Below are 27,513 nucleotides of genomic sequence, written 5' to 3' on the forward strand. Positions count from 1 at the left end.
CAGGATGGTCTCGATCTCCTGACCTCGTGATCCGCCCGTCTCGGCCTCCCAAAGTGCTGGGATTACAGGCTTGAGCCACCGCGCCCGGCCCCAAAGTGTTTTTTCTCCTGACATGTACACACACATCCAACCTGGAGACAGCACTGTTAACACCTAGTATATTATCCTTCCAGGCTATTTGTATGCATATATATACCAGACACCTACATTTTCAAAACAAAATGAAATCATGCTAAATTTGCTGTTTTGTAACCAACTCTCTTTTTTCCCTCCTAATGTATCTTGACCATTTAAGTAAGTGAGAGGCAGACTAGTGGTTAAGAGCCTGGCCCCTGGAGCAAGATTGCTTATGAAGCTCCTGGCTCTGCCACTTACTCACTGTGTAACCTTAGACAAGTGACTTGATCTCTGTGTGTTTCAGTTTCCTCATCAGTAAACCAGGGTCACAATAGTATCCATCTCAGAAGGTGGTTCTAAGGAGGACATGAGTGAGTTTTTTTTTTTTTTTTTTTTTTTTTTTTGAGACGGAGGCTCACTCTGTCGCCAGGCTGGAGTGCAGTGTCACGATCTTGGTTCACTGCAACCTCCACCTCCTGGGTTCAAGCAATTCTCCTGCCTCAGCCTCCCAAGTAGCTGGATTACAGGTGCGCACCACCATGCCCAGCTAATTTTTGTATTTTTAGTAGGGATGGGGTTTCACCATGTTGACCAGGATGGTCTCAATCTCTTGACCTCGTGATCTGCCTGCCTCAGCCTCCCAAAGTGCCGGGATTACAGGCATGAGCCACCATGCCATGCTGTAAGTGAGTGTTTCTAAAGCCCTTAGAAGAGAGCCTGGCACTTGGAAAGGATTTTTATTTTTATTAATTAATTAATTAATTAATTAATTTTTTGAGATGGAGTCTTGCTCTGTTGCCCGGGCTGGAGTGCAGTGGTGCCATCTCGGCTCACTAAAACCTCTGCCTTCTGCCTTCTGGATTCTGGTGATTGTCCTACCTCAGCCTCCCGAGTAGCTGGGATTATAGGCAGGTGCCAACATGCCTGGCTAATTTATTTTATTTTAGTTTTATTTTTATTTTATTTTATTTTAGTAGAGACGGGGTTTCACCATGTTATCCAGGCTGGTCTCAAACTCCTGACCTCAGGTGATCCACCTCTCTCGGCCTCCCAAAGTGCTGAGATTATAGGCATGAGCCACCGTGCCTGGCCGTTTATTTGTTTTTGGAGACAGGGTCTCATTCCATTGCCCAGGCTGGAGTGCAGTAGCACAATCACAGCTCACTGCAGCCTTGACCTCCTGGGCTCAAGCAGTGCACCCACAAGAGCCCCACAAAGTGTTGGGATTACAGGCATGAGCCACCCCACCTACCTCCAAAAATTTTTAAGAGATGGGGTCTCAGCTGGGCACGGTGGGTCACGCCTGTAATCCCAGCACTTTGTGAGGCCGAGGTGGGCAGATCACTTTCAGGTAAGGAGTTTGAGACCAGCCTGGCCAACATGGTGAAACCCCGTCTCTACTAAAAATACAAAAAATTAGCTGGTCGTGGTGGCGCGTGCCTGTAATCCCAGCTACTTGGGAGGCTAAGGCTGGAGAATCTCTTGAACCCAGGAGGTGGAGGTTGTAGTGAGCTGAGATCGCGCCACTGCACTCCAGCCTGGGTGACAGGGCGAGACTCCATCTCAAAAAAAAAAGAGATGGGGTCTCACTATGTTGTCCTGGCTGGCCTCCAACTCCTGGCCTCAAACAATCCTCTTCTCTCAGCCTCCTGAGTAACTGGGATTACAGACTTGAGCTACCACACCCATTTTAGATTTTTAAAAATGGATTTTATGTACAACATGTGTATTTGAAACATTGTCCCATTGAGGAAAAATCTTTTCGTTTTCCATGTGTAACTGTTTAAATGTGTAGTTTTTAATGACATTAATTCAAACAACATCCTTTCTTCCCTTTAGGTCTCCATTTCTGGAATTATCCCAGTTTGCAGGTTACCAGTTATATGACAATGAGGAGGTGCCCGGAGGTGGCATTATTACAGGCATTGGAAGAGTATCAGGGTGAGTATTCTACCTGTGCTTCATAATGTGGGTTAAGAAGAAGACTTTGATGAGGCACAGGCATCCAGCACTCACTTTGCATATTAGCATGCGATTTATATGCTATTTATATTATGTAGGACTGGCTGGGCATGGTGGCTTACGCCTGTAATCCCAGCAGTTTGGGAGGCCGAGGTGGGTAGATTACCTGAGGTCAGGAGTTTGAGATCAGGCTGGCCAACATGGTGAAACCCTGTCTGTACTAAAAATAAAAAAATAAGCCAGCATAGTGGCACACACCTGTAGTCCCAGCTACTCGGGAGGCTGAGGCAGGAGAATCGCTTGAACCTGGGAGGTGGAGGTTGCAGTGAGCTGAGATCAAGCCACTGCACTCCAGCCTGGTGACAGAGCAAGACTCCATCTCAAAAAAAAAATAAAAAAGATTTCTTTCCATGGAGACAAGATCATGGAAGGAGACCAGTCTTTATCTTTTCACTAGAGATGCTCTAGTATTAGATATTATGGCTGAAAAAAATTCAGTCATTTAATAGGTATAAAGTAGCACTTAATTATAGATTCTTTCTTTTTTCCTTTTTTGTTTTTTTTTTTAGAGACGGTGTCTTGCTCTGTTGCCTTGGCTAATCTTGAACTTCTGGGCTCAAATGATGTTGAATGTAGGCTAGCACATCATTATAATTTTTTTTTTTTTTGAGTTGGGGTCTTACTCTCTTGCTCAGGCTGGAGTGCAGTGGCATGATCATAGCTTACTATAGCCTCAAACTCCTGGCATCAAGTGATCTTCCTGCCTCGGCCTCCCAAAGTGCTGGGATTACAAACATGAGCCACTGCCCTGGCCTTCATTATAGTTCAAATTGAACTTTTTTACATGAAAATGGTTGTTGAATGGTTTATATCATCACTACTCTTTCTCTGACAAATGACTATTGTTTCTCTTATCTGGTAGAGTCTGGGCATGGCTGGATCTGGGAGCTCAAATGGTCTTAGGTATTATTAGGTCCCAGGCTGTTTTCTGCTCCTGACCCTGACTTGCTGTATGTTGGCTTTGTTTCTAGGCAGCCTCCCTAAATCCAGAGGCAGCGATGGTCATAGGCAGATCCTGGTTTATATTCTATAAGTTTAGCAGCTGCAGTGGAAGGCAAGATCCGCTTAGGCTTAGACCCTGTCCCTTTGCCGAACCTCAGTGGGAACTCTGGGTAGAAAGACCTGGTCCCTGTGCCCCCCTTTAAGGTGGGCTCTGGGGTCAGTCCTACTTGACCCACCTGGATTAAAGATAAGAGGCAGTTTCTGAAAGAAAGTTTAGTTTTGTTGCCAAAATAATAGATGCTGGGTAGGCAAAACCAATAGATATGCAATCTAGTATTTTGTGGGCCAATTTGATTTCTCATTCTGTAACAGGTCTGTGACCTTTAATAGACAAGCAGATATGGCTATGTCCCTTGTCCATGGTCACATATCTAGCAAGTTGGCGGAGCCAGAATTTCAGTCTCACTTTGACTTCACAGCCTGGCCTCTTTCCAGTACCAGAGCTTCTTAAACTTTCTACCGTAGCACCCCCGGTGGTAGGAAGTGTGAGCACACACTCTGGAGTGTGAGGTTATAGCCCAGCAACCTATGAGAAGCCTACATTTCCTTTGAGGTCTAGTTCGTTTAATGTTAAATCATTAAAAGTTTGCATTCTACTCTGTAAAATTGTTCATTGCAGTGCAGAAAAAGGTTTTATATGACCTAGGGAATAAAATTGACACTCAAAGAAGAGTCCTCTCTGTCTTGTGGTGAGCCCTGCTGGCCACATATCCTAGTATGAGAAGCCCAACACTACCGTGTGCTGGGTGTTCAGTTGCCGTTCTCTATTTTCAGTGGGGATTTAATGACTCACTCTTTAGAGTTGTAGGCAGCATAAAGTGAGGTAACACAAACATCATAAACATAAAGAAAATTGAATTTTGTAAAGAGCACACTGTTGTCATCTCAGATTTCAAGGGTACCTCTGACCTTAAGGTTTCATGCCAGTGCTGTGCAGTTTCCCCAACCAGCCGTTGTTGTCGACCGCCCTGCTCTTTGTGACTCATACCCAGTAGACTGGTTATGGTGAGAAAGGGCACTGTTGATGACTCAGTACACCTTTCATGTGTTTTTAGTATATTAGTTTAAAGTTTGCATTCATTCTGACTTCACGCAAGATAAACGTTATATTTTAGACTACTTTTAGTTTTGTAGAAAACCATGGGGCTGTAATGTTGAAGAACAAAAATACAAAAAATAAATCTTAGTACTATAGGTCAGTTTTCATTTTTGCAAAATACCCTTCTAAAAGGAGATTTTGAAGGCTTATTATGAGGAAATTCTTTTCCCTTGAGACTTGGATTTTTTTTTTTTTCATTGTTATCATCTTGTTAGGACCCTTTCATTCAAAGAACCATTATGACACATGGCTTAGGTTGTTAGTTTTTCATTACTAATCTAGGACCGATGACTCTTCAAAAACCAAGTATGAGTTTATAAACTTGTTAAAAGTAATCATTTTGTATTATATAAATGAATATGTGAACTGTGATTAAAGCTTGCATTTATGTCCTAAGACTGTTGCCTGCTAATGGATGTTAATAGTAATGTGTACTAGAAGTTGAAGGTCGTATTGGGGTATCTTGTAATAAGTGTAATTAGTTTTGAATAAATCTCTTAAATTCTCTCTCCAATTAAATTTCTGCCTTTTAGAGTAGAATGCATGATTATTGCCAATGATGCCACTGTCAAAGGAGGTACCTACTACCCAGTGACTGTGAAAAAACAATTACGGGCACAAGAAATTGCCATGCAAAACAGGCTCCCCTGCATCTACTTAGGCAAGTCACAAGAGTGGTGAAATACACTATTATTAGCTGGTAAAATGCAAGATACTTGGGAAGGCTGTATGTATTACATTTGGGATGGGTATTTTAAAAATGTGTTGATTTCTCCCATAATTATAAAGGAAACACAAGTTCTTTGCTGAAAACTCTGGGGGAAAGTAACCAGGAACTGCTCATAGTGCTAGTGCATAATAGACATTTTGATGCATGCCAGTTTTTTTCTCTACACGTTGTGTGGTTTTTTAAAAGTTTTGTTCTCTAGATTCTGTTTTCTTTTAACCTTATGGATTCAAACTATGAAAAAAAAATAGCCAATATTTATAGATCTCTTGAGTGCCAGGTACTGTGTTAAATGTTCAAGTATTATATAATTTGAGCAGATGGAATTTAAAGTAAATTTAATTTCCAATGAAAGTAAACTTATATTTGAAATTAGAATACATTTAAATCAAAGAACCTGAAAGCAAAGCAGTTTAAAAGGGGCCTTTCCTGGATATTGGGTTAGTCTGGTAAAATTCCAACATATATTGGTCATTTATGCAGGTATTTGAACGGGTACTGGTGTAGAGGTATTTTTTGTTTTTGTTTGTTCTGTGAAATTGAATTTACCTGGTTAACCCACAATACGAACTGCTCTGCCCATAGAGAAAATAGCAAATGAGGCCCAGCTGCTTGCAGTTGCTGTGCCGGTCATTATAGGGGATACAGTGAGGAGGATTTTGTTGTCTCTGTCTTCAGCGAGCTCATAATGAATTGGACACAGCATATAATCTGCAACCAACAAAAGACTTAATGGTTGCAGATTCTGAACAAAGTGCTTTCTATAGATTTTTCAAGTCGTCCTAATATATGATATGGCTCCTTTTGTTATCTTCATTTCATGGGTAAGGAAACTGAGGCATAGGATGGCTAGGAAACACACCTGTAATCACACAGCTATGAAGTAATGAGCTCTGCTTTAAACGCAGCTGACATACGTACCCACCACTCCAACCTGCAATAAAAACAGTATCAGAAGGCAATATGTATAAATTGTTATATGAATTCTGTAGATGGTTTTTGTATTGGTTTAGAAGAAGGAAAGAGACTTTTCCACCTTAACTCTTCAAGAATTTATGATGTTTCTGGGGCTTTAGCTGGTCCTCAAAGGAGAGAATGTTCTAAATATTTCAAGGAGAATTTTGCACAGAGGTAGGAAAGCCTAATGGGTTTGGGGCAGTGAATCCTTTTGGCTGCATTGGGGATTTGGAGAACAAGGCTCTATAATAGTTCAGAAAGACAGGGCAAGTTTTTTGTGAATGTGACTAAGAACCGATGCTGTCAGTGATACAAGTTTCCCTCTGTGTAGCACATTTTGTTCATAGAGATACTTATTTTTCTCATTTTCCTTGTCTTCAGCTGATTCGGGAGGAGCATACTTACCTCGACAAGCTGATGTGTTTGCAGATCGAGACCACTTTGGCCGTTTGTTCTATAATCAGGCAATTATGTCTTCTAAAAATATTGCACAGGTAATTTTTCATGAATGAAGTGTGCAGTGGTGCTTTTTACTCCAAATGTCTTTACTAATTAGGTACTCTGTGGTGGCTTGAAAGTAAAACAGAATTTAAAACAAAATCTAATCTTTTTCCACAGAGAGTATCTTAAGGTTGTCTCCAACTAGAGCCTTTTAGTAACTATAGGAATAGTCCTATGTTGTAATACGATTATTAAAATAGGTTTTAGGCCAGGCGCGGTGACTTAATCCTGTAATCCCAGCACTTTGGGAGGCCGAGGTGGGCGGATCACGAGGTCAGGAGATCGAGACTATCCTGGCTAACACGGTGAAATCCCATCTCTACTAAAAACACAAAAAATTAGCTGGGTGTGGTGGCACGTGCCTGTAGTCCCAGCTACTTGGGAGACTGAGGCAGGAGAATTGCTTGAACCTGGGAGGCGGAGGTTGCAGTGAGCTGAAGTTGTGCCACTGCACTCCAGCCTGATGACGAAACGAGACTCCATCTCAAACAAACAAACAAAAAACAGGTTTTTAAAAGGAAAACAGGGTTTAAAAAGAAAGGGCTCCAGTAATTCCTTTTCTAGGGCTATGCCCTAGGGAAACTCTAATATATGCATGAAGAGATACTTAGAAGAGTTCATGCCCGGGCACTGTGGCTTGTGCCTGAAATCCCAGCACTTTGGGAGGCTGAAGTGAGAGGATCACTTGAGCCCAGGAGTGAGAGACCAGCCTGGGCAACATAGGGAGACCCCGTCTCTACAAAAAAATAAAAAATTAGCCGAGTGTGGTGTGGCACATGCCTGTGGTTCCAGCTTTCAGGACGCTGAGGTAGGAGGATCACTTGAGCCTGGGAGTTTGGGGCTACAGCGAGCTGTGGTTGCACCACTGCACTCCAGCCTGGGCAACAGAATGAGACCCTGTCTCAAAAAAAAAAAAAAAAAGAAAAATTCATTGTAGCATTGTTTGTTAGAGCAAAAGTTAGAGAATAGCCTAACTGTCCATTAATGGGAGATTAATAATACAGTTTTATCTGTTAAAAGGAATGAACTAAAATTGCATCTGTCAACATAAGTCTCAAAAAGTAGATTGAGTAAAAAAATACTAGAATCAATGTACAGCTAATTACTATGTATGTAAAGGTTAAATACATCAAATCCTACTGTATATTATTTGTGTACAAATATGCATGTGGGAGTGATACACTCAGCTTTAGAACAGTGGTTGCCTCTGAGGTGGGAAGGAGGAGACAGGGATGAGGTAGAAGATAGATAGGCACTTCAGCTATATCTTAAACACTGTGTTCCTTTTTTTTTTTTTTTTTTTGAGACAGAGTCTTGCTCTGTCGCCCAGGCTAGAGTACAGTGGCGTGATCTCCGCTCACTGCAAGCTCTGCCTCCCGGGTTCACAACATTCTCCTGCCTCAGCCTCCTGAATAGCTGGGACTACAGGCACCCACCACCACGCCCAGCTAATTTTTTGTATTTTTAGTAGAGACGGGTTTTCACCGTGTAGCCAGGATGATCTCAATCTCCTCACCTCGTGATCCGCCTGCCTCGGCTTCCCAAAGTGCTGGGATAACAGGCATGAGCCACCACGCCTGGCCAAATACGTTATTCCTTAAAAAAAAGATCTGAAGTAAATTTTGCCTAATGTCAAGATTTATTAAGACTAGGTATTAGGCTAATGGATGTTTGTTATTCTGTAATCTTTTTTGCATCGTTGGAATATTTATAATACAGATACTGCTACTGTGTTTTCATTTCCTTATAGGATTTCTTAAGTTTGTCATATTTTTATTAATATTCTGATTAATCTACACTTGCAATTATTGTATATCTTTTTGATTTTTCTATCAACATAGTTGGTTATAATTGTTTATGGTATATTTTACTGTTACACAATGACCTTGCCTACCTTTATGCTTTATTTATCTAAATAGAAACTTCGGTTTTGCTTACTTTTGCACAGATGGCCGTTGCATTATCTATATGAAATTCTTATTATGATCTCCATTTAATCTGGTATTATAATTTTATCTTTTAGAGAAACAGGATCTTGCTATGTTGGCCAGGCTGGTCTCAAACTCTTGGCCTCAAGCAGTCCTTCTGCCTCAGCCTCCCAATGTGCTGGGATTACAAGCCTGAGCCAACATGCTGGGCCTGGTGTTACAATTTTTATAGCTTACCTTTTATTAGTTTCCTAGGGCTGTTGTAACAAATGATCACAAATAGGGTGGCTTAAAACAACAGAAATTTATGTATTTATTTAGAGATGAATGTCTTGATATGTTGCTCAGGCTGGTCTTGAACTCCTGACCTCAGACGATCCTCCCACCTTAGCCTTGCGAGTAGCTGGGCTTATAGGCGTGAGCCACCATGCTTGGCTAACATAAATTTATTCTGTGAAGTTCTGGAAGCCATAACTCTGCAGTCAAGGTAGCAGCGGGGCTGTGCTTCCAGGGGACATTCTGTTCCTTTCCTAGCCTCTTCCAGCTCCTGGTGGCTCCAGGTATTCCCCTGGCTTATGGCTACCTCCCTCCCATATCTGCCTCCATCTGCACATGACCTTCTCTGGGTATCTGGGTCTTCTCCTTCTCTGTCTTATAAGAACACTTGTCATTGGATTTAGGGACCACCCAGGTAATCCACAAGATTCTTAATTATATCTGCAAAGATACCTTTTTCAAATAAGATCACCTTTACAGATTCTGGGGATTAGGATATGGCTATATCTTTTTGTCATTTGTCGGGGAGGCTACTATTTAAGCACTATAGCCCCCTATCATCTAACATGTTCTTTGCTGTGTCTTTCTGCTGCCAGCTGAAGTCTCTATTCCTGTGGAACTTTGAAGTGCTTTAAAATCAAATCTTTTAAAAATCAAAAGTGTACATACTTCTTGGAATAAGCAATATCTGCTTATGATAAAAAAACTCAAAATATCTGAAGGGCATTTGACTGAATATCTATCTTCCTTTTACTTATTTTATTTTTGTTTTTTAAAAATATTAGGGCTGGGCATGGTGGCTCATGCCTAAAATCCCAGTACTTTGGGAGGCCAAGGCAGGAGGATTGCCTGAGCCCAGATGAGACCAGCCTGGGTACACACCTGTGGTCCTAGCTGTTTGGGAGGCTGAGGTGGAAGGATTACTTGAGCCCAGGAGGTTGAGGCTTCAGTGAGCCATGATTGCATCACTGCACTCCAGCCTGAGTGACAGAATGAGACACTGTCTCCAGAAAATATATATATATTTATAATATATAATATATCAAAGAAGGAAGATGGAGTCAGTACTAGTGTTTTCAGGACGAACAAAAGTGCTCACACAGAGCCTGACATCTTCAGTGCAGATTTCAGGTTTAGCGCTCATATATTCAGAAAAGGGTCAGAAAAGATACTATGGAGACTCAATATATGATAACAGAAATTTCTTTTTTAAATTCCAAGAGGTTCATATTATATATCTAATTCATATTATGTAGTTCATATTATTTATAATGTCTATAATATACACAAACACACAGACACACAGACACACACACACACACACACACACACACACACACACATCAGTATTTCTTTGAGCTACTTCTCTTAGCCTTTATTTTTTCATGTTTCCCTTAAATAGGAATAGGAGGTTTAGGGTTAAGGTTTGCCTTCCCATATATATATTTTTTTTTTCTTTTTTTTTTTTGAGACGGAGCCTGTCTCCCAGGCTGGAGTTCAGTGGCACGATCTCGGCTCACTGCAAGCTCCACCTCTTGGGTTCACACCATTCTCCTGCCTCAGCCTTCCGAGTAGCTGGGACTACAGACGCCTGCCACCACGCCTGGCTAATTTTTTTTGTATTTTTAGTAGAGATGGGGTTTCACTGTGTTAGCCAGGATGGTCTCAATCTCCTGACCTCGTGATCTGTCCACCTTGGCCTCCCAAAGTGCTGGGATTACAGGCATGAGCCACTGTGCCTGGCCTGCCTTCCCATATTTTTATGAACTGTATTTTTAAGTTTCCATAGTATCTTTATCTTTCTCTTACTCTAATTAATTTTCTTGGGCAAGGCACGGTGGTTCACACCTCTAATCCTAGCACTTCAGGAGGCTGAGGTGGGGGATTGCTCAAGGCCAGGAGTTTAAGATCTAACGTGGCCAGCATAGTGAGACCCCATCTCTCTCTCTCTGTTTTTTGTGTTTTTTTTTTGAGATGGAGTCGTGCTCTGTCCCCCAGGCTGGAGTGCAGTGGTGTGCAATATTGGCTCACTGCAACCTGTGCCTCCCAGGCTCACAGGATTCTCCTGCCTCAGTCTCCCGAGTAGCTGGGACTATAGGCACATGCCATCATGCTCAGCTAGTTTTTGTATTTTTAGTAGAGACAGGGTTTTACTATGTTGCCCAGGCTGGTCTCGAACTCCCGAGGTCAAGTGATCTGCCCTCATCGGTCTCCCAAAGTGCTGGGATTATAGGCATGAGCCACTGTGCCCAGCCCAGTCCCCATCTTTTAAAAATGAAAAAACAATTTTTTTATCTGCTTATTTTTCTTCTCACACCCCAAAATCGTGTTGATACCTTTTTTTTAAAGGAAACAAAAGCACCAAAATGATGCCAAAAGATAAAAGACCTTTTTTAGCTTCTGCTGTTTTGAAGCTTTTCTCCCACCCTGGGTGGCTACTTTTTTTTTTTTTTTCCCGCCCCTTTGAGATGGAGTCTCACTCTGTCATCCAGGATGGAGTACAGTGGCACAATCTCGGCCCACTACAACCTCCACCTCCTGGGTTCAAGCAATTCCCCTGCCTCAGCCTCCCCAGCAGCGGGGACTATAGGCATGCACCACCAGGCCTGACTAACTTTTTTGTATTTTTAGTAGAGAAGAGGTTTCACTGTGTTGGCCAGGCTGGCCTTGAACTCCTGACCTAAGGTGATCCACTCGCATCGACCTCCCAGAGTGCTAGGATTATAGGTGTGAGCTAACACACCCAGCCAACGTTCTGAAGGATTGGCATAGTGTCTTCATTTCTGACTGCTCACTCCTTCAAACCTCTGTGCCCTATGAGAGTTTCACCAGCCGAGACCAGATTGCCACTCTGCACAGCCTCTTGGTATCATCATTTTTTTCCTTTTTCCTGAAATTCTCCTTATGCTTCATGCCACTGGTGTGCCCTTATTTATTTATTTAATGATTTAGCCAGAACTCATTACCTGTCATCTCCCTGATCTTTCTCTAGTCTTGACCCCCCTCTACATCTCTACTGAACCTCAGGGGTTCTGCTTTCTCAGTCAATTTCCTGCTGGTACCTTAGTGTGAAGTAACAAGAAATATACACATTGATCTCTGTCCCCAGTTCCAGGAACACAGCTCCTAAAATCCTCATAAGTTTCTGAGCAGTAGGGTTACTAGGAGGCTCTTTTTTTTCCAACATTTGGCGTCTGCCCCAGTTCCTCAGACAGAATTCCTAATACCTTGTAGATAGGGGTACTAGAATAATCTTTTTTTCTATGATTTGGTCTTTGACCCTCATTCTTGTCACAGAGCTCCAAAATCCCTTGGCATTTCCTGGGTGATAGGAACATCTTTTATTCTAATGAGGCAACTCTTAGTGGGCTCCTGGATGGTGCTGGTCACTAGAAAGACCAAGCCATGACCATAAACTTGGAGCTTTCAGTCCCAGCCCTGTCCTCCAGGGAGGGAGAGGGGCTGAGGATTGAGTTAATAATGGACTGTGCCTCTGTGATGAAGCCTCCGTAAAAATCCCTAAACTATGGTGTTCAGAGAGCATCTGAGCTGGCAAACTCATCCAAGTGCCAGGAAGATGGTGCATTCCCACTCTGTGGGGACAGAAGCTCCAGCACTCAGGACTTTTGCAGACTCACCCTATGTATCTCCTCATCTGGCCATTCATCTGTATCCTTTATGGTGTCCTTCTTAACCAGTGAACATAAGTAAAGTGTTTCCCTGAGTTCTGTGGGCCACTCTCGTAAATTAATCAAACCCAAGGATGGGTAGTGGCAGCCCCGATTTACAGTCAATCAGAAATATAGGTGACAACCTGCTCCTTGTGGATTGGCATCTGAAGTTAGGGCCATCTTGTAGGACTGAGCCCTCAGTCTGTGGGATCTGAGGCTGTCTCTAGGTACCTAGACAGTGTAAGAACTGAATTGGATTAGAGGACAGCTGGTGCCTGCTAGAGAACTGCTTGGTGTGTGGAGAAATACCCCCACATATCTGGTGTTAGAGGTATTGAGTGACTGTGTCAGATAGTAGGAAAATCACTTTTTCCTCTGTCTTTTCAGACTTAGGTTCAAACCAGACACTGAACACATTAACTTCCGCTGCTCATTTGTTCCTTCACCTGAGTTCCCATCTGCTGCTAGCACTCCCTTGCTCTCTCCCTAGGACTTGATGTCATCCTTGGCTCTTTTCTCTGCATTTTCCCTTACTTAGTCCTTTTAGGTCAAAAATATACATCTTTGTCATTTTTGTATCTCCGGCAGTTGCTCTAATGCTGGGCACAAAGTCAACACATCCTAAGCCTTTGCCGAATACACTGATGAGTCCTGTTGGTTTCACCTTTGGGTAGGTCCTCTCCACTCTGTTGCTACTGTCACCCCCAGAGGTAGCTCAGGCCTTTGTTATCACTACGCTGTGGCTCTAACCTCGCCTGCCTGGTATCCCTGCCTGCCTAGTCTATCCTTTCCCATACAGTGGACACGTGCTGCAAGGTTATTCTTTTATGTGGCCCCCCTGTTACTATTTGCTACAAAACAAAGCTCCTACTTCTTAGCCCAATACTGAAGCCCCCGTGTGATCAGATTTCAACCTAACTTTCTAGCATTATTGCTCCTGGACCCTAAACTGCAGTCAACCTGATGCAGTCACTGGTCTCCATATATACCCTGGCCTTTTTTGACCATCTGCTCAGGCCTGTGCTGGTCCTCTTTCCCCTCATCCTCCTGGGTCTGAGTCTCCAACTCATCTTCCAAGACACATCTCCCATGCCACCCTTTTAAGGAAATCCCAGAATCCTTTACTGGAAGTAATCTTTTCTTTCTCCTAGCTCCCATAGTTCTTGTACGGTGCCTTACTAATGGCATTTATTCCTTTGATCTAGATATATCTGGACTAATTTCCTCTACTAGTCTGTTAGCTACTTGAGATTAGAGACAATTTAGATGAATTTTTATATCCTCACACATTTCCCTGAGATGCTATTTACTTAATATTTATTAAAAGATGAATCTCCTTGTAACTATTAAAGTTATAACATGATAGATATTGAGTGGTTCTATTTCCTGATTTTAATATTTGTTTTGTTGTTTATTTAAGACTTTGGTTTAGACAGACTGATAAAACAATTCCTTATATTTATTATGTAAGTTAATCACTTTTAAGTTCAATTATGTTATGTATTCATTTCGATAGTAAGCACCAGCTTCCTTACTCAAATTTAGTTGTTGTTTTTCTCTCCAAGGTTGGTTTTTATTTAATGTTATTTGCCTTGCCCATTGTAAATTCATTTACCTACTTATTTCAAAGAGTGTGTCTATTGGCAATCATATCTCTATAGTTTTCTATATCTTTGCTGCTATAACAATGTGGATAGATTCCTATAGACCTTCCAAGTTTCAACATTTTCTTTTGCTGTCAAGCAGAAAAGATAGTTAAGCTAGGCACTTACCTTTATGTTCTCTTCTGTTTCATCTTTCTTTCATGGCAGGTTTTAAGACGCCTTAATTGTTTCTGGAGTTTAAAGAGTTGATGTGTTGGTGTCTGGTGGTCTTTCTTCGAGTCTCATGTTATGAGAATGTCTTCTCTGGGCCTTCTCCATATCTGAGGCCTGATGACATGATGATCTTTGCAATGTGCTTCTTTTATTTTCCCAAAAGTGCAGTTTAAATGTGTCCCCCAAAAGTTTATGTGTTGGAAACATGGTTGCCATTGTGGTGATGTTAAATGGTGGCACCTTTGGGAGGCGATTAGGTCATGAGAGCTCTGCTCTCATGGATGGATTAATGCTGTCATTGTGGGAGTTTGGCCTTTTACTCTCTGTCTCACACACTCTTGCCCTCGCTTGCCCTCCCAACTTCTGCTCTTCCACCATGGGATGACTGTCAGATGGCAGTGCCATGCTCTTGGATTTCCCAGCTTCCAGAACTGTGAAAAGTAAATTTCTTTTTTTTTTTTTTTTTTTTTTGAGACAGAGTCTTGCTCTGTCGCCCAGGCTGGAGTGCAGTGGCTGGATCTCAACTCACTGCAAGCTCTGCCTTCTGGGTTCACGCCATTCTCCTGCCTCAGCCTCCTGAGTAGCTGGGACTACAGGCACCCGCCACCTTGCCCGGCTAGTTTTTTGTATTTTTTAGTAGAGACAGGGTTTCGCCAGGTTAGCCAGGATGGTCTCCATCTCCTGACCTCGTGATCCGCCCATCTCGGCCTCCCAAAGTGCTGGGATTACAGGCTTGAGCCACCACGCCCGGCCGTAAATTTCTTTTTAAATTTTTCTTTCTTTTTTTTTTGTAGAGATGAAGTCTTGTTGCTCAGGTTGGTCTTGAACTCCTGGCTTAAGCGATCCTCCCACCTCAACTTCCCAAAGCGTTGAGATTATAAGCATAAGCCACTATGCCAGGCCAAATTTCTTTTCTATATAAATTACTCAGTCTTGGGTATTCTGTTATAGCAGCAGCAAACAGTCTGAGACACTGATTATGGTTTCCATGTCTGGCTTTTTAAATTTGAGACTTAGAATCCTCTGCAGAAGTGGGATCTTCATATGTGTTTTCTTTAGGTCTCACATTACTTTTCATTTTTATAATTTAGTGATAGTCTAGTTTGCTGTAGATTGATCTTTGCTCTGGTGCATTGGTTCTCTTTCTTGTTTTAGTATAAGCAACAAGGTGTTTTTGTTTGAATGAATAGTTTATTTCTTCTGAAATAGGCATCATTCATCTAGCCATACTTAGTTGCAATTCCTCAGGCCTTTCTCTTTTCCTTTGTGTTGTATTCTGCCTATTTTCACTTCTTTTTGGAGACATGTTTAAAATTATTCTCAGGTTTCCCGTTTTTCCTCTTACCTTACCACCCTCCTCCTCCCTGCTTGCCTTAGCTTATTATTTTTGAAATGTATCTTGTTGGTTTTCACTGTTTTCACCTTGGTAATTGTTTTGAGGAGCTTAGGATAGGTACTGCATCCTTTTTCTTTTTTTGTAAGACAGGGTCTCACTCTGTTGCTCAGGCTTGAGTGCAGTGGCACAGTCACAGCTCACTGCAGCCTTGACTTCTAAGGTCCAAGTGATCCTCCTGCCTCAGTCTCCCAAGTGGTTGGGACTTCAGGTGCACACCACTATGCCTGGCTAATTTTATTTTATTTTGTAGAGATGGAATCTCACTATGTTGCCCAGGCTGGGCTTAGGGGATCTTTCTGCCTTGGCCTCCCAAAGTGCTGGGATTACAGGCATGAACCCATGTGGCCTCTTGTTTTATTTGTTTATTTTTCGAGACAGGTCTCATTATGTTGCCCAGGCTGGTCTTGAACTCCTGGGTTCAAGTAATCCTCCTGCCTCAGCCTCCCGAGTAGCAAGGATTACAGGTGTGTGCTACCCTGCTTGGCTTGTTTTAAAAATACATTTCAAGGTGGGCGTGGTGGCTCACACCTGTAATCCCAGCACTTTGGGAGGCCAAGGCAGGCAGATCACTAGGTCAGGAGATCGAGACCATCCTGGCTAACATGGTGAAACCCCATCTCTACTAAAAATACAATAAATTAGCCGAGTGTGGTGGCGTGTGCCTGTAGTCCCAGCTGCTCGGGAGGCTGAGGCAGTAGAATTGCTTGAACCCGGGAGGTGGAGGTTGCAGTGAGCCGAGATCGTGCCACTGCATTCCAGCCTGGGTTACAGAGTGAGTCTCCATCTCAAAAAAAAAAAAAAAAAAAAAAAAAAAAATTTCAAACCATTTGCTTTTTACTATGATAACCTGGCCTAGGGATAAGATTGGAAGTTGGTAGAAGTATCTACAGTCTGGAAATTCCAAACTAATAACTGGCAAGGATTAAGGAGGCAACTCTATCATTTCTAGCTCCAATATTATCCAAACTATACATATCTGATCTTCAGGTTTTTGCAAAAGCTGCACGTTACCTTTCAACCTGTGAGGGAGATGGATAGGGCTTAGGAGAAACAAAATCACTGTTTGATTACTTTGAGGCTCTCTGACAAAAAGATCGAGGGGGAAACAGAACATACTGGGTAAGATGGACTTTTTGTATTCTGTATGTATTTCAATCTATCCAGTTGGCATAGATAAGCATGACTACTATCAAATCAGTGGCATTGATCAGTCAGTATAGTTGATAATGCTCTTAAATTCTTGACAACTATTGAATTGAGATGTATATTTTGTGATTTTTATTTTTTAATGGTGGTTTTCAGGTGGGGCAGGAAAATGTGATGTGGGCAGTAGTATCTGCTTTCTACTTTGAATTGAAAAGAAGTAAGGTGACATTAGAAAAAATTATTGTATTTTAATGGCTTTTCATCAAGCAGTTGGAACTTTTTTCTCGCTCCAAGTTACATTACATTTATCACAATATTTCTATGAATTGGATAGTATTCTACAATTTTGCAGGGAGGAACTGAGGTCTAGAGTTCACCTAGCTTTTCAGAATTAGATCAAAAACCTCTTAGCTCCCTGTCAGAGACCCTTTCCATGGGGCAGGCTGCTGACCTACAATATGTAATTTGCTTTTCGTATAAGGAGACCCAGTCTCTATTTGTTTAGGCAAGACCTGGAGGGTAATGAAATTCAATCTAAAGCTTTTCCAGATGATTACCTCTGTTTTGTAGCATCTCATTTCCTTTTGCTCAGAAATGTTGCCTGTGCCTTCTGTGGAGAGGATGACATGAATTGTTACTGTCAGGTATGTCTTATCCTCATCCTTCTTGTACGTTCTTACTCTTGATTCAAGTCTTAGAATCACCTCACCTTGCAAGAGGTGTTTGTTCCGATCACAGAGCAGGCCCACTTCACTGGTGACTGGGTGGACTGTAGCCTCTTGGTGGAGTTCTCTGGAGTTTACCTCTGTCCCATTGCAGATGCAGGTCCCTGTGATGTCTGTCCTGGCACAATGCCTGTGTTGTACCACATCACAAGCCAAATCTCTGCCTCCGAGTCTGGTCAGAAAAGTTTCTGGTCATGCATCTTATGTCCTTTCAGTGTCCTCATGTGACGTCTTTGTGATACCACCAGTGAATGCTTTGGGACATAGCAAGTTGTTAATGCTATTTGGCCCTGGGATTCCTGTGCTTTGTGAGAGGAAGAAGCAGATACAGGAAGAAGCAGATGCAGCTGGGCACAGTGGCTCATGCCTGTGCTCCCAGCTTCTTAGGATGCTGAGAGGTAGGAGGATTGCTTGAGACCAGGTGTGCTACCTGGGCAATACTGGGAGGCCTCATCTCCAAAAAAAAAGAAAAAGAAAGCAGACACAGTGGCAGAACTCTTGTTCTATTCACTTTGTCACCTTTTGTGAATAAGTGAATGACTCAGAACTAAATTACAAAGACTATTAGTTGGGCGTAGTGGTGCACCTGCAGTCCCAGCTACTGGGGAGGCTGAGGTGGGGGAATCTCTTGAGCCCGGGAAGTCAAGGCTGCAGTGAGCTGTGTTTGTGCCGCTGCACTCCAATCTGGGCAACAGAGTCTCAAAACAAAAAGAGAGAAGAGATTGTATGACATTGCATGACAGTGAGCTCTTTTATCTCTGTTTTTTAATTTAATTTTATTTCTGTCATCAGAATTTGTTTTAGCAATATTAAGATTTTGCCTGTTGGTTACCATAGGCTGGGAATGGGAGTAGAAGGTTGGGGGAATGTGAAGATGGTTAATGGGTACAAAAAAAAAAAAAAGAAAGAATGAGTAAGACCTACTATCTGATAGCACAACCGGATGACTGTAGTCAATAATAATAACTGCACATTTAAAGTAACTTAAAGTGTATAATTGGATTGTTTACAACTCAATGGATAAATGTTTGAGGGGATGGATACCCATTCTTCAAGATGTGCTTATCTCACATTGCATGCCTGTATCAAAACGTCTCCGGCTGGGTGTGTTGCCTCATGCCTGTAATCCCAGCACTTTGGGAGGTCAAGGTGGGAGGATTGCTTGAGCACAGGAGTTCAGGACCAGCCTGGGCCACGTTTCTGGTCATGCGTCTTATATCATTTCAGTGTCCTCTTAGTGGAGAGTGCCACAGAATTTTCTTTCTGGGGTTTCAGATCATTTGTCCAGTGAGCTTTGTCCAGTGTGGGCTCATGTAACGTCTTTGTTGTACCACAGATGAATGCAACATGACAAAACCCCATCTCTACTAAAAAAAAAAAAAAAAAAAAAAAAAAACTATGACCCCAAAAAATATAAACCTATTATGTACCCCCCAAAATTAAAAATAAAAACAAGATTTTGCCTGTTAGATACTTGTTTGAGAATTTTGACTCCTTTGTACTTATTTTTTGACTCTTATTAAAAAAATTTTTTTGGGGGAACAGAACAGAGCCCTCAGAAATAATAGCACACATCTACAGCCATCTGATCTTTGACAAACCGGAGAAAAACAAGAAATGGGGAAAGGATTCCCTATTTAATAAATGGTGCTGGGAAAATTGGCTAGCCATAAGTAGAAAGCTGAAACTGGATCCTTTCCTTACTCCTTATACGAAGATTAATTCAAGATGGATTAGAGACTTAAATGTTAGACCTAATACCATAAAAACCCTAGAAGAAAATCTAGGTAGTACCATTCAGGACATAGGCATGGGCAAGGACTTCATGTCTAAAACACCAAAAGCAACGGCAGCAAAAGCCAAAATTGACAAATGGGATCTAATTAAACTAAAGAGCTTCTGCACAGCAAAAGAAACTACCATCAGAGTGAACAGGCAACCTACAGAATGGGAGAAAATTTTTGCAATCTACTCATCTGACAAAGGGCTAATATCCAGAATCTACAAAGAACTCAAACAAATATACAAGAAAAAAACAAACAACCCCATCAAAAAGTGGGCAAAGGATATGAACAGACATTTCTCAAAAGAAGACATTCATACAGCCAACAGACACATGAAAAAATGCTCATCATCACTGGCCATCAGAGAAATGCAAATCAAAACCACAATGAGATACCATCTCACACCAGTTAGAATGGCAATCATTAAAAAGTCAGGAAACAACAGGTGCTGGAGAGGATGTGGAGAAATAGGAACACTTTTACACTGTTGGTGGGATTGTAAACTAGTTCAACCATTATGGAAAACAGTATGGCGATTCCTCAAGGATCTAGAACTAGATGTACCATATGACCCAGCCATCCCATTACTGGGTATATACCCAAAGGATTATAAATCATGCTGCTATAAAGACACATGCACACGTATGTTTATTGCGGCACTATTCACAATAGCAAAGACTTGGAATCAACCCAAATGTCCATCAGTGACAGACTGGATTAAGAAAATGTGGCACATATACACCATGGAATACTATGCAGCCATAAAAAAGGATGAGTTTGTGTCCTTTGTAGGGACACGGATGCAGCCGGAAACCATCATTCTCAGCAAACTATCGCAAGAACAGAAAACCAAACACCGCATGTTCTCACTCATAGGTGGGAATTGAACAATAAGATCACTTGAACACAGGAAGGGGAACATCACACACCGGGCTATTGTGGGGAGGGGGTAGGGGGGAGGGATGGCATTGGGAGTTATAACTGATGTAAATGATGAGTTGATGGGTGTAGCACACCAACATGGTGTAACAAACCTGCACGTTGTGCACATGTACCCTAGAACTTAAAGTATAATTAAAAAAAAAAAGAAATTATAAAGCTAAAAAAAATGTTTTTTGCAACAGCTTTGTTGAGATATAATTCAAATATCATATAACTTACCCATTTCATGTGTACAATTCAATGGCTTTTAGGATATTCACAGAGTTGAATGAATCAATTTTAGAATATTTTCGTTTCCCCAATAGCAGTCAATCCCCATTTCTACCCAGTCCCCCGCAGCCCTAGGCCACCACTAAGCTACTTTCTGTCTATAGATTTGCTTGTTCTGGACATTTCATGTAAAGGGAATCATATATGATAAGTGGTCTTTTGTGACTGGCTTCTTTCACTTAATATAATGGTTTCCTGGTCTTGAACTCCTGGGTTCAAGCAATCCTTCTGCCTCAGCCTCCCGAGTAGCTGGGATTACAGGCGTGTGCTACCCTGCTTGGCTTGTTTTAAAAATGCATTTCAAGGCGGGCGCAGTGGCTCACACCTGTAATCCCAGCACTTTGGGAGGCCGAGGCGGGCAGATCACGAGGTCAGGAGATGGAGACCATCCTGGCTAACGTGGTTTCCATGTCCTGTTCCTGGTTTTCCTTCACTTTCTGGGATGGCACAGAAAGTTGTACATATTTCTGCAGTATGGTTCATAAACTGTTCTTGAAAAAATAAAAAAAAAAATGTTATACATACTGTCTGCCATCTCTGAAATAGTTGAACAGTTTAGATAGGTTCTTTGAAGAACAGCATTAGATAAGTACTTCCAAACAAAGTCTGTCTCAAGTCTTCAGATGCACTTTAATTGTAGTCACTTAAGATAGATGTTTTTTGATCTCTGTATTAATTGTCCTATTGTGGCAGAACAAATTGTCCCAAAACTTGCGCAGTGTAAAACAACACACATTATTTCGCAGTTTCTGTGGATTGGGAGTCTGGGCGCAGCGTAGCTCTGGGTCTCTCACATGGCTGCAATCATCTCGGGGCTTGACTAGGAAGGACCCACTTCCTGGCTCACTCCCATGGCTGTTGGCAGGGTCCGGCACTTTGCAGGCCTCAGTTTCTTATGAGCTGCTGACCAGAGGCCTTCCTCAGTTGCTTGCCATATGGCCTCTCCCTAGAGCATCTCACAGCTTGTCACGTGGTTTCATCAAAGCAAGAGAAGGAGAAGACAAGAAAGAGGGCCAGCAAGAGCAAGAGGGCCAGCAGGATAGTAGACAGTTTCTCATGGCCTGACCACAGAGGTGACAATCCATCACTTGCCATATTCTCTTTATTACAAGCTAGTCGCTGGACCCACCACATATTCAAGAGGAAGGAACTGCACAGAATGTGAATACCAAGTCACAGGTTTGGGGGGACCATTTTAAAAGCTTGGTTACCAGAATCTCCTGTCCTTTTCTGAGCTTGTGTAGCTACGGTCAGAGAGGTGGATTGCTGATTTCCTTGGTTGTTGAGGAACTGTGGAGAAACATGCCGGAAGCGTCCCTTAGCCATATAGTAAAATTCCCTGAAGTAGATATGCTAATAATTTGTCAGCTATTCCCTTGTGAGACTTTTCTAGATCTCCTTTCCATTGTTCTTCCCCTACTCAAATGGTATCTTAGTCATTTCCAGCCGCTATACCAAATTGTCATAGACTACTGGATGTCTTAAACAACAGACATTTATTTCTCACAACTCTGCAGGCTGGAAGTCCCCAGAGATAAGGGTACGCACATGGCCTGGTTCTTGGTCAGGGCCCTGTTCCTGACTGTGTTCTCACATGGTGGCCAAAGAGATCTCCTGTCTCTTCCTTACAAGGGCACTAATCCCATGGGGGGTGGGGGGCCCTACCTTATGACCTCATCTCACCAAATTACTCCCCAAAGGCCTCTGCCTCCACCTACCATCACACTGGGGACAGGGCTTCAACAGATGAGTTCGGAGGAGACACAAACATTCAGTCTGTAGTAGATGGTATGATGGCATTTAGTTTCATCATTTCTCTTACTTTTGTCTTACGACATTTCTTTCTTCCTTTCTTTTTCTTTTTTTTTTTTTTTTTTTTGAGATGGAGTTTTGTTCTTGTTGCCCAGGCTGGAGTGCAATGGTGCGATCTCGGCTTACTGCAACCTCTGCCTCCTGGGTTCAAGCCATTCTCCTGCCTCAGCCTCCCAAGCAGCTGCGATTACAGGCATGCACCACCATGCCTGGCTAATTTTGTATTTTTAGTAGAGGTGGGTTTCTCCATTTTGGTCAGGCTGATCTTGAACTCCTGACCTCAGGTAATCCGCCTGCCTCAGCCTCTCAAAGTGCTGGGATTACAGGTGTGAGCTACCACACCCACCCCCTGCCTTTTTTTTTTTTTTTTTTTTAAAGATGGACTGTCACCCTGTCACCCAGGCTGGAGTGCAGTGGCGTGATCTCGGCTCACTGCAGCCTTGCCTCCCAGGTTAAGTGATTCTCCTGCCTCAGCCTCCTGAGTAGCTGGGTTTACAGGCATGTGCCACCACACCCAGTTAATTTTTGTATTTTTAGTAAATACTGGGTTTTGTCATGTTAGCCAGGCTGGTCTTGAACTCCTGGCCTCAAGTGATCCACCCACCCCGACCTCCCAAAGTGCTGGGATTACAGGTGTGGACCACTGTGCTGAGCCTGTCTAACTACATCTCAACACAATAATTCCTCTTCCTCTGTTTCCTCCCCCACCTCCCTCCCTCATCTTGGTCTTTGAATTCTTGCTGACAGTTGCTTTCTTTCTCCTCCTTTTGCCCTCTGGTTGTTTTCATGGGACTCTGCCATGCCTGCTTAGTTCTTTAGGTATTATTTTTGAAAACTGTTCCCTTTTAGATTTGACATCACTGTGACTCTTCTCTAAGTTCCTTGACTGTATTTCTTTTTGAGTACTGAAATAGTTTGAGCTGAACTCAGTGTTCTGGTACAGAGAACAGGATGCTAAGGTAAAATTGTGTCCTTTGCTTCCCACAGAAACTTGAAAAAGAAAGCCCATAAAATATTTCAAACATGCAGAAAGTATATAGAATAATAGAACTGAATGCTTGTGTGCTCACTACCTGGATCTGTTAAGCGTTAACATTACATTTTGTTATCTTTGCCACAGATTTGAAAAGAATATGCCCCTTTAAAAGTTTATTTATCTGTTCAAAATGTATTGATGGACATCTTGGTTATTTACATATTTTTGCCATTATGACAATGCTACATGAGGGTTTCTCTGTGCTCGTAGGCAAGTTTTTTGTAGCCATAGATATCTGTAACACAAACTTCTGGGTGATTGATAAGCAAAACTGTAAGTGATAATCACTTCTGTAATATGTTGACAAATAAATGTTGAAGCCACTTTTAATAGCATACATGAAAGCTTTAGTTGAGGAGGAATGCTTTCTGTGTTGGCCATTTAGATGGAAAGATGCTAACTCATGTTACCTTTTCATCTTTTGATTATACTAGTATGGCATGCTGTTTTTCAGAACATGCTGTTTGCATGCCTGTAAGGAAAACTGATGGAATATTGGAATTAGTAGCAAAAATTGCTTTCATATGATAGTTTAAAAAATATTCATTATATACTTTATTTTCTTTGGTGATATTGTTCATTCCTATTTAGGAGTCATCAGCCACACCTTGATTTATTATTCTTGGTACCATACTAATTTGCAAGCAAGATTTTTTTAAAGCTTTTTATTATAGAAAATTTTAAACACACAAAACTAGAGAAAATAGTACTGTGAACCCTATGTACACATCATCCAGCTTCAATACAATCGACTTTTCTTTTGAGCAAGGTTTTAAACTGCAGTCTTAACATTAGTTTTATATTTAGAAAGTATTACATCCAGTGTAACAAAATATTAATAACATCCATTTGAAGAGTTATTTTAGTATTCCTGTGAGGTAAGTGGCAAATGTTTAGAGGACTTATTATTATTATTAGACATAAAAGTTATCCTTTTAATACAGTTTTGCAAAATTATGGGTATATTGTGGGTTTCTTCTCTCCGTAAGTTTCTCAGGCCAGTAGTCTTATCAGGCCAGTCTTCTCTCTGACAGGGAGATTAGATTGTCCATAAGTTTTGTAAAAGTGAGACATAAGCCCTTGAAAATGTTTTGATACAAGAAGTCAGAAAACTCTTTGAAACATTTAGAGGACTTTGTTTTTTAAATGATGTTCAGGGACCAACCCGTAATGTCCTCTGGTCACTGCAGTGTTTGTGGGATTCTGGATCAAACACTATAGAAGTCGCTGCACGAGCTGCATCTCATTTGTTTGTCGTGTGCTTGGATTCCAGATCGCAGTGGCCATGGGCTCCTGCACCGCAGGAGGAGCCTATGTGCCTGCCATGGCTGATGAAAACATCATCGTACGCAAGCAGGGTACCATTTTCTTGGGAGGACCCCCCTTGGTAAGAACATAAGAATGTTGGTTGATGGAAATTAAATATGCATAACATAAAATACACCATTTTAACTATTTTTTTGATGTTTTAAAAAATATTGTGATAAAATATGCATAACATAAAACTTACCGTTGTAACCGTTTTTTCAGTACAGCTTGGTGACGTTTAGTATGTTCATATTGTTGTGCAACCATCACTACCATCTATCTCGAGAACATTTTCATCCTTCCCCACTGAAATTCTCCCTATTTCTGTCACCTCTGCCACCTCGGCACCACCATTCTACTTTCTGTCCTTATGAATTTGACTGTTCTAGGTACCTCACATGTAAGTGGAATCGTATAATATCTGTCCTTTTGTGATTGACATATTTCAGTTAGCAAAACGTCTTCATGGTTCTATATTGTAGCAGATGTCAGAGTGTCCTTCATTGTTGAGGCTGAATAATGTTCTGTTGTATGTATACACTGTATTTTGTTTATTCATCCATCAGTCGATATTTGGGTTGCTTCCACTCTCAAGCTATTACAAATAATGCTGCTATGAACGTGGGTGTACAAATTTCTATTCAAGTTCCTGCTTTCATTTCTTTTGGGTATATACCTGGAAGTGAAATTGTTGGATCATATGGAAATCTATGTGTAGTTTTTGAGGAATCACTTCATTCCTTTTTATGGCTGAATAATATTCCATTATATGGATATGCTGTGTTTTATCTATCCATTCATCAGTTGATGGACATTTAGGTTGCTTCTGCTTTGGGTATTATGAATAATGGCGCTTTGAACATACAGGTTTTGGCATGGAAATGTTTTTATTTCTATTGGATATGTACCTATGAGTAGAATTGCCAGCTCATGTGGTAGCTATGTTTAACAGTTTGAAAAACTTCCAATCTATCCAATACATGTTTTACATTTCTACCAGCAGCATGTGAGGGTTCTGATTGTTTCACATTCTTGTCAACACTTGCAATTGTGTTTTTGTCTGATGACAGCCATCTTTGTGGGTGTGAGGTAATACCTCATTTTGGTTTTGATTTGCATTTCCCTAGTGACTAGTGATGTTGAGGCTTTTTTTTTTTTTTTTTTTTTTGAGAGAGTCTCACACTGTTGCCCAGGCTGGAGTGCAGTGGTGTGATCTTGGCTCACTGCAACCTCCACCTCCCAGGTTCAAGTGATTGTCCTGCCTCAGCCTCCCAAGTAGCTGGGATTACAGTTGCATGCCACCACTCCTGGCTAATTTTTGAATTTTTAGTAGAGACGGGGTTTCACCATGTTGGCCAGGCTGGTCTTGAACTCCTGACCTCAGGTGGTATGCCTACCTCAGCCTCCCAAAGTGCTGGGATTACAGGCATGAGCCACTGTACCTGGCCAAGGCATCTTTTCTTGTGCCTATTGGCCATTTGTATGTCTTCCTTGGAGACATGTCTATTCAGATTCTTTGCTCGTTTTTAAATTGGGCTATTTGTCTTTTTATTTAGTTGCAAGAATTCTATATATGTTCTGAATACAAGTCCCTTATTAGATTTGCAAATATTTTTGCTCATTCTGTGGGCTGTCTGTTTTACTTTCTTAGTGATGTCTTCCTTTGAAGCACAAAAGTTTTAAATTTTGATCACATCCAGTTTATGCATTTTTTTCTTTTGGTTTCTTGTGCTTTTGGTGTCTTATCCAAGAAGCCTTTGCCTAACCCAAGGTCATGAAGATTTACTCCTCTGTTTTCTTCTGAGAGTTTTCTAATTTTAGCTCTTGCATTTGGGTCTGTGATCCATTTTGAGCTAGTTTTTGGGTGCGAGATAAGGAAGAGCTCCAGCATTGCTCTGTATGTGGATCTGCAGTTGTTCCAGCATCATTAGTTGAAAGGACTCTCCTTTCCCCATTGAATGGTCTTGGCAGAAAAAAACTTTTACTTATTTTTTCTTTTACCTCAGCTATACCATTGTTTGACTCAAGATCGATAGCAAGTTAAGAAGCTGTTGGGAGAAAGCAGCAAGGTTCCTACAGTGTATTAACTTTTGTGTAAAATGGAGGGAAATATACATTTGTATGCTTGTATATGCATAAAGAAGTTCTAGAAAAGATACAAAAATACTACTTAAAATGTAGAGGAGAGGAAACAGGGTGGAAGAAAGACCTTTGATTTTTTTGAGCTTGAGGGTGGGTGCAGTGGCTCATGCCTGTAATCCCAGCACTTTGGGAGACTGAGGTGGGTGGATCACTTGAGGTCAGGAACTCGAGACCAGCCTGGCCGATATAGTGAAACTCTGTGTCTCCTAAAAAGACAAAAATTAGCCAGGCGTGGTGGTGTGTGCCTGTAATCCCAGCTACTCTGGAGGCTGAGACAGGGGGATTGCTTTAACCTGGGAGGTGGAGGTTGCAGTGAGTTGAGATTGTGCTTTTACACTCCAGCCTGGGCAACAGAGTGAGACTCCATCTCAAAAAAAAAAAAAAGAAAAGAAACAGAAAAGGACAAATACTTGATTTTATTTGTATGAAATATTGAGAATAGGCAAATTCATAGAGGCAGAAAGTAGATTAGTGGTTGCCAGGGACTGGGAGGAGAGTGGAATGGGAGTGACTGCCAATGAGGATGGGGTTTCTTCTGGGAGTGACGAAATTTTCCGGAATTAGGTAGTAGTGATGGTTGCCCACTTTGTGAATGTACTAAAAGCCACTGAATTGTATGCTTTAAAATAGTGAATTTGGCCGGGCGTGGTGGCTCAAGCCTGTAATCCCAGCACTTTGGGAGGCCGAGACGGGTGGATCACGAGGTCAGGAGATCGAGACCATCCTGGCTAACACGGTGAAACCCTGTCTCTACTAAAAAATACAAAAAACTAGCCGGGCGAGGTGGCGGGCGCCTGTAGTCCCAGCTACTTGGGAGGCTGAGGCAGGAGAATGG

General features: G+C 41.8%; 1 protein-coding gene across 2 annotated transcripts in view; it reads left to right on the forward strand.

Annotated features, from left to right (window-relative positions):
* MCCC2 (methylcrotonyl-CoA carboxylase subunit 2) overlaps positions 1-27,513 on the forward strand; it is a 69,375-nt gene that overhangs the window by 11,716 nt on the left and 30,146 nt on the right. For both annotated transcript variants that reach the window (XM_017890632.1, XM_017890631.1), the window contains exons 4-7: positions 1,957-2,058; positions 4,774-4,901; positions 6,306-6,418; positions 24,502-24,615. In XM_017890632.1, coding sequence (XP_017746121.1) covers positions 1,957-2,058; positions 4,774-4,901; positions 6,306-6,418; positions 24,502-24,615 — 457 coding nt within the window. The remainder of the gene's footprint in view (positions 1-1,956; positions 2,059-4,773; positions 4,902-6,305; positions 6,419-24,501; positions 24,616-27,513) is intronic.

This window comes from Rhinopithecus bieti, unplaced genomic scaffold (genome assembly GCF_001698545.2).
Source record: "Rhinopithecus bieti isolate Rb0 unplaced genomic scaffold, ASM169854v2 scaffold_18354, whole genome shotgun sequence".
Taxonomy (NCBI): Eukaryota; Metazoa; Chordata; class Mammalia; order Primates; family Cercopithecidae; genus Rhinopithecus; species Rhinopithecus bieti.